Source organism: Heloderma suspectum, chromosome 7 (assembly GCF_057233095.1).
Source record: "Heloderma suspectum isolate Gila_16-S chromosome 7, 16-S_ref, whole genome shotgun sequence".
NCBI lineage: Eukaryota > Metazoa > Chordata > Lepidosauria > Squamata > Helodermatidae > Heloderma > Heloderma suspectum.
In genome coordinates this window covers 72,081,286-72,097,462 of record NC_139464.1, presented here as the reverse complement: position 1 = coordinate 72,097,462, position 16,177 = coordinate 72,081,286, and the positions used below count along the sequence as shown (strand labels likewise).

Sequence of the window (16,177 nt, the reverse complement as noted above, 5' to 3'; positions counted from 1 at the left end):
CCGATCATCTTTTATTTTGCTTTTGCTGCACCTCTAGATTTAGAAATCTTTGGTTTTCAGATTTCATGTTTCACTTTATTCTCTGGAGTATTAATAGGGTTATGTTTGTATGTTTTTGAATTAAACTTTTATATGAGCAACTGTGAGGACTGGTAAGGCAGGACGTGAATTTTTTTTTTAAAGTACTAGACAAAACACTGGCTGACACGCATTTGCAAGCTCTCTCTCCAATCATTATCTGAGCTGCTGTGACATCACAGACAAACATTCTTATAAGATTCTGTCTGGTGCAGAGGTATTACAGATATTGCAGATTACAGATATAAGGTACAGATATTGCAGTAACAGTTCGATATGGTATGCTGAGGCAAGAGGAAATAACGGATCAGGGAGGTAGATGGGGAAAATGTTCACAAAAGAAGTGACTGGCTTGGAAGAGCCAAGAGGGTCTGAATTTCATTTATTGATCCAAAATGACAAATCTTTGGCTGCAGATCTGTAGTAGCTATTAGAACAGAGCTGTAAATTCTCCACTGTAATAACAGTACTTTTAGAGATTGTAATGTATACAAAATTGCCAATCAGTGCATTGCACATAGATTGTACTCTGCAGTGTAATGTACTGTTGAAACATTAACAGAACACTATCCAACAAAGCTGCAGTATGGGAAAAAGATAACTTTCTGCGAACATTGCTGAGGTCGGTGCCTTCATTTCTTTGTGCAATTTCCAAATGACAGAAAATCAATAGTTTGACCTTGAGATCAACACCTTTTAAAAAGTATTCACTGGAAACTACTCACACCCCCCCACCCCCTTTAGGAAAGGGAATGCTTGCCAAGTATTCTGGTGGTGCCTTATCTTGGAGTGAAAAGAACACATTAAAAAAACTACTTTGGATAAGATTCAGATATAGACTGTGAATGTATAAACTAGGTACCTTTATGTCAAAAGCCAAGAATGACTGAACTACCTAAGTTGAGAATAAAATGGGCTCTATTGCTCTTTATCAGACTAAGGAAGCCACCCCATTTCTGTCGAGTCGTTCAGGCTGAAAAAAGCTTTGCCATCTTCCCTTACTTCAATAGCACTTCTGGCAACAGGAATTCAACTTCTCATCTAGGTTTGCCATATTCAAGACTAAGCATGGACGAATCTGTCAATTTCAGTTTCTCTCAGTCATTTGTCTAACTTTCGGTTTGTTCTGACCCACTTATACATCAGTTTGCAACGTTTCGTTTTTGGGAAGTCTGCACAGAAATTCACATATTTGCATACAAATTTCTCCTAATATATGCATTTTCTATGCACTTTTCTTAATATATACATTTTTGCAAGCAGTTTTTCCTTATATTTTGCTTTGAAATATTTTTAAATAATATACTCTTTACCGTAATATATGCATTTTTTTGTTTGGAGAACAGCATCCCAAAATCCAGAGATGTTGTGTAAATACCAAAGAATAACTGTTCCAATTTGCATATTGGTTTATGAAGTGTAATTTGAACACTTATTCCATGTTTAGAATATTCACACACTCATTTAGATATTGCATTGGCATTTGCATCATCATGATGTTGTTAGGTTAATTTGATTTCTCTATACATCATGAATACGAGCTATTTATTTATTTTTAATTTCATTCTGTTATATATTTTTCAATATGGGATGACCAGAACTCTATACAGGATGTGCTTTTGAAAGCACAAAGGGGGATGAGGTCTGGCCTTTTAGAAAGGAGAAGCTCTGCTGTGCACAGAGTGGCCCAGTTTACACGTTATGGTAAGCCAGAAATTTTTTTAAAAAATTCTGGCTTACCATGAACAAGTCAGCATGCTAGAGCATGTGGCCTGATTGCTCCTGCTTGTCTCCTCCTGCCAGCGGAAGTAGCTAAACCAGCCAAGGACTCTATGTCTGGTTTGTTTAGTGTGATGTCCAAACCACGAATTTGGGCTTATCTCTCCTCCGACAAGCCAGACTCATAAACCAAGAACAAGCCTGGGTTATGACTCTGGCTTGTCAGGATGGGGGGAAGATGAGCCAGAGCTCCTGGTTCAGACATAACACTAAACAAACCAGGCTATTCAGAATTCTGGTTTACTGTCCCGAATGTAGCCAGTATCTGAATTGTGGCTACTGTAAACAGTTTCCAACACAGATTATTCAAAACATTTTATATTGCACAGAATTATTTGTTATTCTAGCGTATTAGTCACTAGGCAGTGTATGTAAACAAAATAGGGATACCTGCCCTGCAGGAGGGAAAGCAGGGAATTCCCCATTGGTACCAATGGGGAATTTCCTCCCAATGTAAATAGAGGGATTCAGAAGAGAGATTTTCCTCAGGATTACAGTAAAAATTGTTAAATTCCCCCTTCCCATCTGCTCTGATCCCATTATTAGCCCTACTCCCAAGATGGTAGTATTAGTATTTTCTTCTTTTAAAAAATACAGTCCTATGTAGCTGTAAGAGACTAAGGGGTTCTTCACACTGAGCGTTTATCCTGCTATTGAGACTGGTTACTCACAGAAGTTTGCAGGTCCTTTAGATGACATCATCAACCTCCAAGGCATCTCCCGCACTAAATGAGCTTTACTCCATTTTTTAAAAGATCAGAGATAATGAGCTATCAAATTACCGCACTTAAGTTCCCTCCGTGACAAGAGGGAAAGCTGCAATTGGAGGAGCTAGATCACAGTGCCATCTAGCCGCTGTATAATGAAACATATAGAAGACTCAGATAAGGGGGAAAAGGAGGGGGAAAAGGAGGGGAAAGGACATGTAAAGGGAATCCGTCGTGATCCTGAATTTAAAAAGGAAGCAGAATGCCCCATTTTAAATATGGGATTTTAGGCTGGTGTAGAGATGCTCTAAAGGAGTGAAGGAAGGGGCAGTTCAAGAATGCCAGAGAGATTAGACATTTAAACTAGAACTGTGCACGCAAGGCATCTGAAAAATTGCCACCCTATCTGCGGACAGAGAAATGGGGGGGGGGGATTTCACTGAATTTCTCCACGAAGAGGAGAAATAGAGAAAAATCTGCAAAGTGACCTACTTTGGGTGGGGGGAACACCTCATAATTATCTCATAAAACTGTCTTCTGAAAAATTTCAGCTCAGCAAACGTATCAGCACAATGAGCCAAATGGGTGTCAGAGCTGAAAGAGTTCAATGGAAGCAAATGGCAAAGGACATAGTTGTGGAACTGAACATTTAATTTTGGGTTATTATTTATTCTGAAACCGCTCAATTCGATGTCTGTGAAAACTGGAGTCCATTAAAAAATGTTTCATGAGAATACAGCTTCAGTTTCAGCCTAATACCCACAAAGGGATATGTTTACACACGCCCCACTTAAAACTCATCAGCAAAACTCAGAAATTCTGCTTACCTGCTATCTCCAGCGTTTGCCACATAGAGCTTTCCTAGTAAATACACCACAATAAGGGCTGTACAACCCCCAGAAATATTGTACACGGTCCTTTCTCGCTCTATCCGCAAATCCTGGGGAGGAAAAAAAAATCCCATCACAATTTAGAAAGCAGATTAACAACTGCTGTTTTGTTTTGTTAGAGGAAAAAATTGTCTGAAACATACTTGAACTGAAAACAACAGTGTTGGATTTCCATTTTCAGCTGCCTCAGGAAGATCAGGGCAACGAACTTAGAAAGTGTTTGATACTTTGGAGAAAAAACAACTGATTGAGGATGGTAGCAAGAAACTAACAGGGAAAAGACAGATGAGCAAAGAAATAAGAGCTGAACAATTACCTCCTCAGCAGAGCAAGAGAAAAGCCAGGTCTACCTGAGCTGCATAATCAGGTGATGGAGCACTAATTTAGACTACAGGTAGGGAACAACATGTAAAAAAAAGTACTCCCTGCAAATACAAACCTAGCACATCAGAGAGAAGGATTCTAGCTCCAGTCCACTCCCTCCTGTAATAGTTTTTTGCTAGCAGGGAGGACTTAAAAAACAACACACAAACACATAGGGGAGTATTCAAAACCGTGATTTCCCCCACCTTCAGACTGAAATGGTACAATCCATTTTACTACCACATTTTTGATGCATGTGTATGCAAGGCAAAAGTTTTATGCAAACAAAAAATCATATTAGGAATGCTAGGAATGAGAACAATCTTATTTTAAGAGCAATTTAGCATAAAGGCATGATTATATAGGTAAAAGTAAGAAGAAAAACAGGAACATTCAGATGGACTTCTGAAAGATAATTTTACATATACATGGGATAGATAAATGATGTTTTCATGACTAGAGAAGCATTTCAAATACTTTCCATGTGTTTATCCATTACCAACAGGCCTCTCATTTCATTTTTACAATTGCTCAACTCCTGCCTGCCTGCCCCGCCCCCGCCTTCCCAGCTCCATGACATTGCACAGATTCAGATCTAGTCTGCACATGTGGCAGAACAAGGCAGTAGAATGGACCATACCATTTCACAGTACAGGTGGAGAGACACATCATTCTTTTAATGTTCCCTACATACCCCCATCCACCCACCCACCCCCAGCAAGCAGAATATGAGCACATCAGGCTGAGCCAGAAATTCTCCCAGATGTACTCTTATTTTATTTTTATTTTTTCCCCTTGCACGGTCACCTCAAGAGTTCTGCCATGTCATTCTGCCAAATGCTTGGCTAGAGCCCTATTCAGAAATTCACCCACACATTCAATTAGAATCATGTGAGGGGCAGAGCAAGGAGGAGCCCGTTCCCGCCCCCACTGTCACATCCCTGGCACCCGTCTCCACAGCATTGGTGGCAGAATGCCTGCGGCAGGAAGACACCTCGACTTCTACAGTGGGCTGTAGGAACAGGAAACAAGGAGGAGGAGGAGGGGGCGGAGCCAATAGGCTTCTTCCCATTCCCCCCCCCCACATGATTCTAATTGAATGGGGAGCAGCCTGAATAGGGCTTATCTACTTCCAGATACTACAGAGATCCCTCCTTCTCTGTGCACACTAACAAACTTGTACAGCGTTTGGTGCATATTCCGCCTTTTTTTTTTTGCTTCATCAAAGAGAATATTTTTTGGCTAGACTAGAGAGGGAAGAATACAAACTGTATAACCTGAAGAGGAGTAGGAATACTGAACAACTTCCAAAAGAGCTGAATGCAAACACACAGTGCATTGGGAGACAGTTGACAGCTGTCAAATGGGAGACAGTTACTTTTCACAGCAAGAAGATCACACTTGCAGTCCTTTTTCACGCCCCAAGAAATGGAGTGGGGTTAATTCATTTCAATTCTCCATATCCTGAAAAGAATTTTAACCAAGTGGATTGAACCAGGCCGTTTGTCTCCATAATGTGGCCACATCCTAGAGCATCCAACAAGAGTGGGTCAAAAGGCACAGGTGTGTGTGTGTGTGTGGGGGGGGGTGATACACAGCATTGATTTCTGCACATCTAGTAACAATTGTTATTAGCCATGTCCTTTAAGATTATTAATTCTAATACCTATTCTTACTGAAGAAAGCCTTGCCCTTTACATATTTCACTTTACACCCAAACAGCTCTAATTTTCCTTACACCAAAGAGGGAAACTACATTTATTAGAGACAAAGCACTATAGCAAACCGCAGCCATGGCACCTAGAGTTAGACACAGGATTTGTATAGACTACCATGCTCTAGAATGATCCTATATGGCTATTAGGCTAAGTAGCAAAATAGGAAAGTTACTCTGGATGTCAGGAAGGTAGGGGCACTGCTCAACAGTTTCAATAGGACCTGGCAGCACTCCCCAAATGGGCTGAAGCAACATAAGGATTGCAATAATGATAGCATCTCTCACAAATAAGACTCTGTGCCATTCGGCACAGAGGGCTCAGTCCCATTTGTTCTATAAATGATCAATGATGGTTTTGTGGCAGGCGTAGCTGAAACAAGTGCTAAACTGCCCAATGAGGCCATCTTCTGGCTCATGCGTGAATTACCTTGTGTCTTCCATTACATCTGATGACTCAGTGCCAAGGTATAAAAGCCCAAAGCTCTCAAAGGCCAGAGTTCATATTATAAATGCAAATATACAACATTTCCATTTTGTTCCCAGTTAATAGTTTATTGTTCTTGTTGCTAAATGCAACTTTGAGACACATCCTAGAGATGAGCCATATATATTATTTGTATATTAATTATTAGCTAAAATTATTCTTGTTTTTATTGAAAGAAACACTTGGCCATGAACCGCAAGTAGGAAAATGCCACAACGTGCAGTTTTGCCCTTGCCTGTCTTCTCACAGAAAAGAGTGGCACGTCTCCACACCAGGGGTGGGGAATGTGGGGCCCTCCAGATATGGGTGGGCTGCAGCTCCCATCAGCCCTAGCCAACATGGCCAGTGGTGAGAGCTGATGAAAGTTGCAGTCCAACCACATCTGGAGGGCCACACGTTCCCCAAACCTGCTCTACACAGCGCTCTCTGCACCAAAAGTTATCCCAATGTAACATTATGCTGATTCAGTGCAAAACTTTCTAACTGTATGCGTTTTTATGTCAAAACTGTATAAAAATTCACTAGATTGAAGAAAATACGTAAATCATATGTGAATTGCTGCACTCAGATATAAATGTGATTAAAGTGAAGATCATGTGGACCGCAGATTACGTCTCAAAATATATTAAGGGCGCAATCCTATGCATGTTTAGACCAAATAAAGTCCTGGCGGGGGGAATGCTGGGAGCTGTAGGACATTTTTCTGTCCAAATTTGCATAGGATTACACCCAAAGACATTCTGCATATTTTGCATGTTTAATTCTGAGGTTATGTTATTTATGTTTGTTTGTTTATTGCATTTTTATTCCACCCAATAGCCGAAGCTAGAATGTGAATGAGGTTTTGTTTAACCCTTGAAGATCAGTGTAATGGAGAGGAAAGCAACAAATGCTGTGGGAAAGGGGTGTGTGTGTGTGTGTGTGTGTGTGTGTGAGGGAGGGAGGGGTGACAAGCAGTCAGGAAGTTCAACTCAAGTTTTTTAATGAACATTACCCAGTTCTATTTGTGCATAAACCAGATGTTATCATGAGACTAGTTGCCTGAGAACATGGATGTAGAGATGCATGTTCAAACACATACTGGATCGCACATCCTATTCAAACCATCAAGAGTGTGGATAGACCAGAGGTTCAGACTTTTGCCCATGGTTCCAATCCAGCAAGGGATACATGCAGATTAGCCAAATCTACACATGTGTGAGCCTGTTTTCCAGTGTGCATCTCCATAGCTGGGTCCAGTCAAATGCCTGCAGTTTGGATCCAAGGCAGCGCAAGCTCATACAGCAGGCTTTACCACCCCATCCCCTTCAGTGCACCCCCAGCCCTGAGAAACCAATCCTGAGAGTTGGGAACCCTCCAGAATGGTATAGTGGTGGTACAGGGGAATGAAGCAATACATGGAGGAAATCAGTACAAATCAGAAGAGGGGATATCTTGCATGTATAAACATGCGTTGCCACTCAAGCAGGCCACCTCTGGATCCAAACATATGCATTCATATGCACTAGAAATAGATTTCAAACATACACAATCATATGTACTAGAAAAGCTTTCTGTTAAAATAACAACAACAACAACAACAACAACAATGACATCAGGTTCTCAGAAACACTTGAGAGTACTTTCCTTTGTATGTAAGCTCAAAAAATGTATATATAAACAAATGAACTGACTATGATCCCATGTTGTTATTTTGTATTGTTGCATTTTGAAAAAAATCAATAAAAATGTATTGGAAAAAAATAAAAAGAAAGATTCTGCATCAGTTACCAGGTTCTGCTCTGCAAAATTCTACATGCATGGATACATGAAAACCCCTATACATAAATCACAGAAATAGGTTACCAAGGTGTTTTCAGGCATTAACTTACTCTTATTTATATTCAACTGCTGACAGCAAAAACAAAAAAAAAATACCGTCATGATCATTTGTGTCTCCTATTACATAGTTCAGTATTATTCTGGAATTTATTTTTAAATGCCCATCAGTATAAATGATTTAAACAAAGTTTACTCTCATCTGGCCAATTAATGCTTTTGGCCCCAATTATTATTGTTTCTTTAACAAGGTCTCACTACACCTTCAACGGCTCTCAATAATTAAGTCTAAAGGCTCAGCAGTAGTGTCAAATATGGGTAAAACCACAAAGGATGTAACTTAATTGTGACTTAATGTAATTATTTAATTGTTGAAAGCCGATTAATGATGGAGAGCTAGGGGCCACAATGGAGGAAGACGTCTGCAAAGCATGTAGAGACAGAAGCCCACTGTTTTTACCATAAGATATATATCAATACAGAGTGGCCCAAAAGTAGGTATACAGTTGTTTAGAATGTTGATGGGAAGGGGAGAGAATGTGTGAGTAAAAGATGTGTGGGTGGAGTCAGAATGACAGTTGGGAAGAGTGAGTGACAGGAGTGACAGTTAAATCAGTTAAGTGTAGAGAGTGAGGGGAGTGAGGCCCTTAAGTAGGTATACAGTTGTTTAGTTATTTTTTTTACTGATATTGTGAATGATGGCAGCGAACTTGAGTCAAGAACAAAGAAAGTGGATTCTAAAGCAGTACTGGAAGACTGAAAATTCTCTCCCCCTCCCATCAACATTCTAAACAACTGTATGCCTCCTTTTGGGCCACGCTGTATATGGCCAATATATCCCTTGTAAATACTAGCACAGGGGAGCTGTTCTGAAAGTTCCACTGTGTAGTTTTCCACAGAGCTTGAAAGAGTGGGGGCAAAATGGCAATACATCTTCAGGGGCAGGGGGGAAATTATGGAGCTCTATAGGTGCCGCAACTTTTCCCTTTGAAAACAACTTTTTTGCCGCAGCGCCATGTTTTTTTTCCCCAACCACATACCTGGAATGATGCCATATCACAGAACAGCACCATTCAGAGGAGGCACTTTGGGGGAAACATGGCTCTCAGCCTATTTGGAGGAGCACTGCTACTGCAGCAAAAAGGGGGGCTTTTTAAGTGGGAAAAACTGCTGCTATGGCTTTTCAGGTAAAGAAAGCTCTCTGCTTATCCAAAAGTTTCATGCTTCTTCTCCTGGTCCCTCCAAAACTAAAGAAAATACACCCCTCCCTTTTGCAGCCTGTGAATTTGCCTACAAAAATGGGAGAGCATTTTGCCGTTTAGTCTCCATACTTCCCCCTACAGCAATGCAACAGATTCAATCAGAATTCAAATCGTTCCCTCTATTTCAGAAGTCCAGAGATGAGTCTGGATACTTCTGCAGTCAAAACAGCACTAAACACATCAGAGAGGGAACTATTAGTAGGCTTAGGGGAACTTCAGGTCTTGCAGAAGTATGAAAAAAATGAGAGAAAACCCTAAGTGGGGGGGACCCCCAAAACAGCTCAGTGAGGACCGAATGTGCTCCAGAGCAACAGAATGGGGAGGCACAGTGACAGAAACCCAGGTGGGAGAGAGCATTCTGGAGGAGGGCTATGGCTGATCACCTGGAACCCTAAACAAGATCATACTGCAACAAGTCCCACTTGTAAAACACAATTTCAAACTTCTCAGAGAGATGCATTCCAAAACAAATCTATTTCTTAAAATGTTATACACGCACACAAACACACATGCCTCCCCTCGTAATTACAGTTTGCAAAAACCATGGTTTACATAACCATGATTTTCAGTGGCGCATGTATGACATGGAATCATGGTTAACATTAGGAAGGGAAAGGGAGTACTAGACCTAGAGCAGGACTGGTAACTTGTAGCTCTCCAGATGTTTGTTGTTGGGCTACAACTCCTAGCATCCAGATCACTGGCCAATTTGTGGCCCTCCAGATGATGTTGGGCCACATCTCCATGATCCCTTGCCACTGGCCATGCTGGATGGGACTGATGGTAGTTGGAATACAACATCTGGAGGTCTACAGGATTCCCCATGCCTGGTCTAGAGAGAGGAGAAGCAACATAGGAACAGTCATTTGCAAAGCTGGCTGATTTACAAATTATGATTTTAGGGAGCTGGCATTGCACCTGCACTTGGCCAAAAAAGGCAGTGCACCAGGCACCAGCCATGAGCTCTGTTATATTTAGTTATCCCAGGGCTCTGCATTATAGGCAGAGAAGAAGAAGAAAAGCTGCATAGCTGACGGTCAAGCCACAGCCTCTAGTAGGCAACTATACGGCCTCCATAGCCACAAGGAACACAAAGCCCACTCAACTCCAAACCAGTATTCTGTAATCTCTTTTGGGAAGTAAGTTGGGACCTCTTTGCTTTGACATGCCAGGTAAAGAGGCATCCTGTGTACATAAAACTCATCACAGTAGGACCATGCAAGCTGTTACACAGTCTTCCGCTAATCGTTTATGTTGCCAATAACGGCATGACTCTAGTATTGTAAAGCCCATCATCATCATCATCATCATCATCATTAGGCAAGCATCGTAAATGTGTTGATGTCAGCATGTCAATTCCCCTTCCCTTGGGCTATCCACAAACAGGGGTCAGGATCCTATTAGAAAGTCGCGAGGAACAATAAAGCCTACCTACCATGTCCCTGAATGCTAACTCAATAGCCCCCATTATGAGGCACTCGTGAGAGATCTTCTTTTCTGTAAAGAAGCGAGTCGGTGGGGTGCTGGGTGAGCCCGGAGCTCCGGAGCTCCCACGTAAGGAAGCAGCCCTGGTCAGAGTTCTGCTGTTGGTATAGGTGCTTTCTGGCTCCTCCCCCAGGCAGGTTGGGGGAGGGACAGCAGAGGTTTTCAGGATCTCTACGATCTCCTGCAGCTGCTCCACAATGTGATGCTGAAGCAGCCGGGATGCTACGACGGCTGCCCCAGATCCAGCGTGCCCATCAAATAATGACCAGTAGTGGAAAGAAATGCCCTCTGATTCCTGAATAAAGGAAGCAGAAAGAAACCAACATAAGTTCCGAAAGCAACTCAACCGCTACAAGGATAAAGGTGTGTTTCCCAATGTCAAAGCCCAAGGGCCAAACCAGATTTTACTTTAAATCTGTAACTTGCAACTACATCCCCACCCCCACATTTTACTCTAGAGTAAGGGCAGGAGGCCTGATCTGGATCATGACCCTAATGTGGCGAGGGCAAGGGGGATTTTTAAGATCTGGATCAGCCCCCTGTGCCTAGTCTAGAGTAAAAATGGGGCGGCGGGGAGACATAGCTGCTATGTACAGATTTAAAGTAATGTCTGTTTTGGACACGAAATGACTTTGCAGGGAATGAGAGATTATGGTTGGATCCAGATTTATTCATACTTTGAGCAGACCCATTGAAATCAATGGGACAAGTTAGCCACAACTTAAGTCAGTCGTGGCTGACTTGTTCCATTGATTTTACTGGGTTTGTTTGAAGTATGACTGACTCTGGATCCAACCCTATGATCTAATTCCTTTGCCCTCACCCATGCACAAAATCATGCACAAAATCAATGTTATATACTCTGGATCAATTCTTTCCCGTTAACCAGCATCCCCTGGTTCCAGTCTCCCTATCACTACTTTCCCTATAAGAACATTTTGTAAGCGGAGAAGGAAACCTACTCTTCAGCAACACCAAGAACCATTAATACATAATAACAATGGTCTGTTAATAGAAAAGCATGTTAAAGGAAAACTGATCAGTGTTACTGATGCTTACAGGACCAGCATATCTGAAAAGGAATCACAGGTTTAGTCATTTAGTATCCGTGGTATTTCATCTGTGAGATAGGGCATGGTGATGAGTTTCACTGTTGTTCTGCCACAGAGTTTTTTGGATTCCTGGATACATGGCCAGAGACAGTGCTCTGACCTTGGACCAAGGAGTCTGAGCACCCCACCCCTTCCCAGATGGCATGGAGAGAACTGTGCCGGCTGCCTCCATGAGCTCGCAAATGCGAGCTCGGAGAGGAGGGAAAGGGGGTGTGCCGGTGGGTGGGGAGGGGAGGGGATGTCTTTTGCTGTATCCCCAGCCTCCCCAGACTCCTGCCTCCCCGGTGCCTCAGCTAGATGGGCGAAAACACTTGTCTAGCTAAACTGCAGAGTAGGAGATGCAGTGTGCCTCCCACTCTGCATGGGATACTCACAAGCTTCCGGGTTCAGAGGCTTCCGAGTATCAAGGGCAGATGCAGTAGGACTGTACCCCTAATTATAAATATTCTTAACACTAAAATATTAATAATAATAAAATCCAACTTTCAGGGCTGACAGAAGAAATAGACTTTGAAATCACTAACAAGAGGCCCAGAAATAGCCAAGAATAAAGTGCTTTCTCTTCAAATTCCACAGGACTGGTCTTTTCTTGTCAGGGCAGAGGGAGCAGAGACAGAGACTGGGTTCGCACCTCACAATAAGCCACAGTGGTTTCTGAGCCATGGTAGTGTCAGCGTGGCTTACTGTGATGTCCGAACCCGGTGCTGGTCACCTAGCCTGCACCGGGATCTAGATGGGGGTTGTTTTCCCCCCAAGAAGCTGTGCTGAGAACCCATGGCTTGTAGCAGGGTTGTTGAGGATAGCTTGTTCTCAAGGTGGATGATATCCGAACCCAGCACCGTAGCTTGTCCCATGCAGCTACAGAACAGCTCAGCAAGAGCAGCAAAAAAGCCCATGCCACTCTCTGCGATCTCGCCTGTGCCTCCTCCAACCTCCCTCACCAGTGACTGCCCCTCCACCGATGCCTGAATGGCACTTTGGAAGGATCGCTAATGGGACCTTCCTTTCCCTATTATTTCTCCCCGGGCCCTTGGCAACTATGCGCAGATCAGCCCATATGCAGTCTCGCCATGTCAGTTTCCTTGTACATTACCTACTCCACTTGGTACTGCCTTTGACACCTGAAAGGAAATTCACCAAGCAAGACTACACATATCAGGCAGCTGAATCTGCCCTCTTGCGCACTTGTGAAAGACCGACAAATTTAAACAAAACAACCCCATTTTACGCAATTCTGAGGCACCTTTTTTTTTTAAGGTGGCAAATGAAGTAAGTTTCAAAGTATATTTCAACTATATACTCAATCATTAGTTGGCCTTCTAATGATCCTGAAGGACAGCTGATAAATGAGCAATGAAATAGTAAGGTACATATAAGATTTTAAAAGCAGAATACAGCATTTTACTTGAGATCAAGTTATTCCTTCAAAAATATACAACACACAAGGAAGAGAAATAGCATGACATTTAGAAAGAGGCTTTGAGGAAAGGAGAATAGTTGCTTGCTCTCCCTGTGGCTGCAACTCAAGGAACCTTGAGGCCCTCAGGTTTTGACTCATGCCTGCACTAGGAGCAAAAGCCATAGCTTTGACGGCCACTGTCCAGCACATACCGAGGTGAATTATGAAGGCACGCACAGTGGCAGCTCCTCCTGCTTGTGGCAAATAAGCAAGACAACTTGACCAACCATTAGAAGACTTTTAGCCAAGTGCTTGAGGCTCTGAACCTATCATCCCACCCACATTTCATTGCGTGCTTGTTTTCATCATGCGACTTGGCTTTCAAATGAAACAGAATTCACTTCTTTTGAGCGGGGGTTAGTCCAAACTGAAGGTATAGGGCAATAAAAATACACTTCTAAAACAAAGCATACTTTGTATTTGAAAGTTTGCTTCTGGCCGCTATTTCCACTTGAAAATAGTTTTCCAAATCTTGTTTTGGGAAGGGCTTCAGGTGAAAACGACAGCAGGGCCTGCTCACATGTACAGAAGTATTCTACAAGCAAACAAACAAACCATCTATGGATAGTTAAGGGAGGAAGTGGAGACTTACTGAATTCTCTTTCAGCTGCAACCCTTCCCCATTGGGCAATGAAGACCTCCGCTTGGTAGAAGAGTTTTTGTTTGGTGTAGAATTCGTTCCCCCCATTTTCTTCTTTACAGAAAGCACTTCACAACTGGCCTGGTCTTCATTGTGTGTACTTTTCCCTGCATTGATTACCCTAGTAAGAAAAGCAACAAAAAAAAAATTATTTTTTTTTTAACAACCACATTCAAATGTATGTACTTCTTTCAGGGATTTAAACACTGCCCTTCATTAAAATTCCCAAGGCCATCTGCAAAATGTAGACACACGAAAAAAAGTTAAAAAACATAAATTAAAAATGTACCATTTCCTGGCGAACGTAAAATCAGACTATTTGTAAAAATGTTCCAACTCCTATTTGAACATTCCCGATGGGGACAGCAAGAGGCACAGAAAGTAGGCACCAGCTAAGTTTGTTCGTGTGCCACTTGCCATCATCATCGGGAAGACAAGCAGAGCACAAAATGGGGGATTTGCCAGGTGGTGGGAGAGACCAGAGACAGTGAAAAGAGGTGGGGAGGCCACGCCCACTGATGTCATCAAGCCCAGCCTAGTGGGGGCAATCCAGCCCCCTATTGAATACAGTTTCTGCACCCCTGCTCTAGATATTGAGAAATCAGAAAGGAATTTGGATTACCCTGTTGAGAAGCAGTGACCCATCGCACATCAATAGTTATAGCAGCCTTCCCCAACCTGGCAACCTCCAGATGTTTTTGGATGACAACTTTCAGCATCCCTGACCACTGGTCTTTCTGGCTGGGGCTGTTGTAAGTCCAAAACATCTGGAGGGTTCCAAGTTGGGCAAGGCGGCGTTGCAAGAAGACAAGCAGTATTAGAGCTATGAGGAGATGGGCAAACGCATACCAGAGTATTTAAGAAACACCTAACTGTCTGCAGAACAGATGACAGTAATTTTGAGAAGGCAGCTGGGTGGCACAGGAGGAAGCCATGTGCATGAGCTCAAACAAGCTCTGGCCTGAGCAAAGGCTACTGGGAATAAGGCCAGAAAAATTATTTTTTCCCCATTTTCAGCCAAAGTTTTTAAAGATGAAACTGGGGTTCTCCACAAGCATTTCTTGACCCTAGGGGATCAGAATGGGGGACAACTTTGAAAGAATAGGAAGCTTGCCACAAGAGGAGGGGTATACTACCAGCCTCCAATGGATCACATGAAATCCACGCTTCCTAAAGCTCATCCAGCTCAGCAACCTGTCTATCAACAACAGCTGTATATTTGTTTCAAGGGAGCTCGAAAGCAGCGCACAACCCTGCTCTTAATCCTCAACATATAGCAGATGGAGATATTTTATCTATGAAAACTGAGGTCACACTTTGGCTATTATGCCTAGTAGATATTATTATTATTATTATTATTATTATTATTATATTTATATTTATATCCCGCCTTTTTCCCAATACTGGGACTCAAGGCGGCCTAGATACCAACAGACCTATTCATTGATTCATCTAGTCTACATATTTACATGGATTTCTGCCACACAAAACACTAGTTGTGATGAGAACAGCTACTGAAGGCACATTTGCACTATAGATAAATTATTATCCATCTTCTTTTTGTTTTCTATAGTGCTACAACGCCAAATACTTTTTCTGAAGATCAGCTCTTAGTTGCATCATGCTGCCTGTACCTTCACCTTCATTCTTATCACGTTTTTGGCATGCTACTCAATATGGGAAAAGGTCCTTGCCAACATTTTGTTTTAGCCCTATGTGACTGTTCTTGCAATACCAGTTTAGCTGTTTGTATTGCTTTACTTGATTTTATTAAACACACTCCTATGTTTAACTTTTTACCTATTGTTCATCACTCCAAGAACTTTTTGTAAACTCAAACACAATAATAAATCATTTTCGACAAGAGCGTTGTTCCCTTGGATCAACACATTTTGTCCATATTTATAGGTGACAATAAACCAGAATACTGGAGAATACTGGCTTATCATGTACGCTGCCTGATTGCTGCCATTTAACTCCTCAAGCTAGTGAGAGCAGTTAAGGTAACCAGGAACTAACCAGGACTTGAAAGCTTAGCATTATATCCAAACTAGGATATAGTTTGTTACTCCCAAACAAGCCAGGAATCCAACTACAAACCCTGGCTTCAGATTCTGGCTTGCTGGGTAAGTGAAAAACTTGGAGTCACAGTTCGTACACAACATTAAGTTTTCAAATCCCGTTTAGCTTCTGGTTACTTCAGCTGTTCCCACTGGCAGCCAACAATGTGCAAATGCACACAAGTCATGAACAATAAGCCAGGATTCTTCAGAATTCCAGCTTATTGTTATGTGCAAATGTGGTCAAAATGTCATACAATGGCATTACAGAATACAACAGGGAAAACTTGCCAAGACACTCCAAGTTGGCATGGCAAAGCCTT

The 16,177-nt window shown here is 42.2% G+C and overlaps 1 protein-coding gene across 3 annotated transcripts in view; it reads right to left on the bottom strand.

Moving 5' to 3' along the window:
* Positions 1-16,177, bottom strand: part of PPM1H (protein phosphatase, Mg2+/Mn2+ dependent 1H) — a 118,230-nt gene that overhangs the window by 57,409 nt on the left and 44,644 nt on the right. For all 3 annotated transcript variants that reach the window (XR_014784412.1, XR_014784413.1, XM_084810613.1), the window contains exons 2-4: positions 13,747-13,915; positions 10,534-10,878; positions 3,392-3,504 (exon numbers count right to left, since the gene is read on the bottom strand). Coding sequence is in view for 1 of the 3 variants with exons in the window: in XM_084810613.1 (XP_084666739.1) it covers positions 3,392-3,504; positions 10,534-10,878; positions 13,747-13,915 (627 nt within the window). In the remaining 2 variants the exon portion in view is untranslated. The remainder of the gene's footprint in view (positions 1-3,391; positions 3,505-10,533; positions 10,879-13,746; positions 13,916-16,177) is intronic.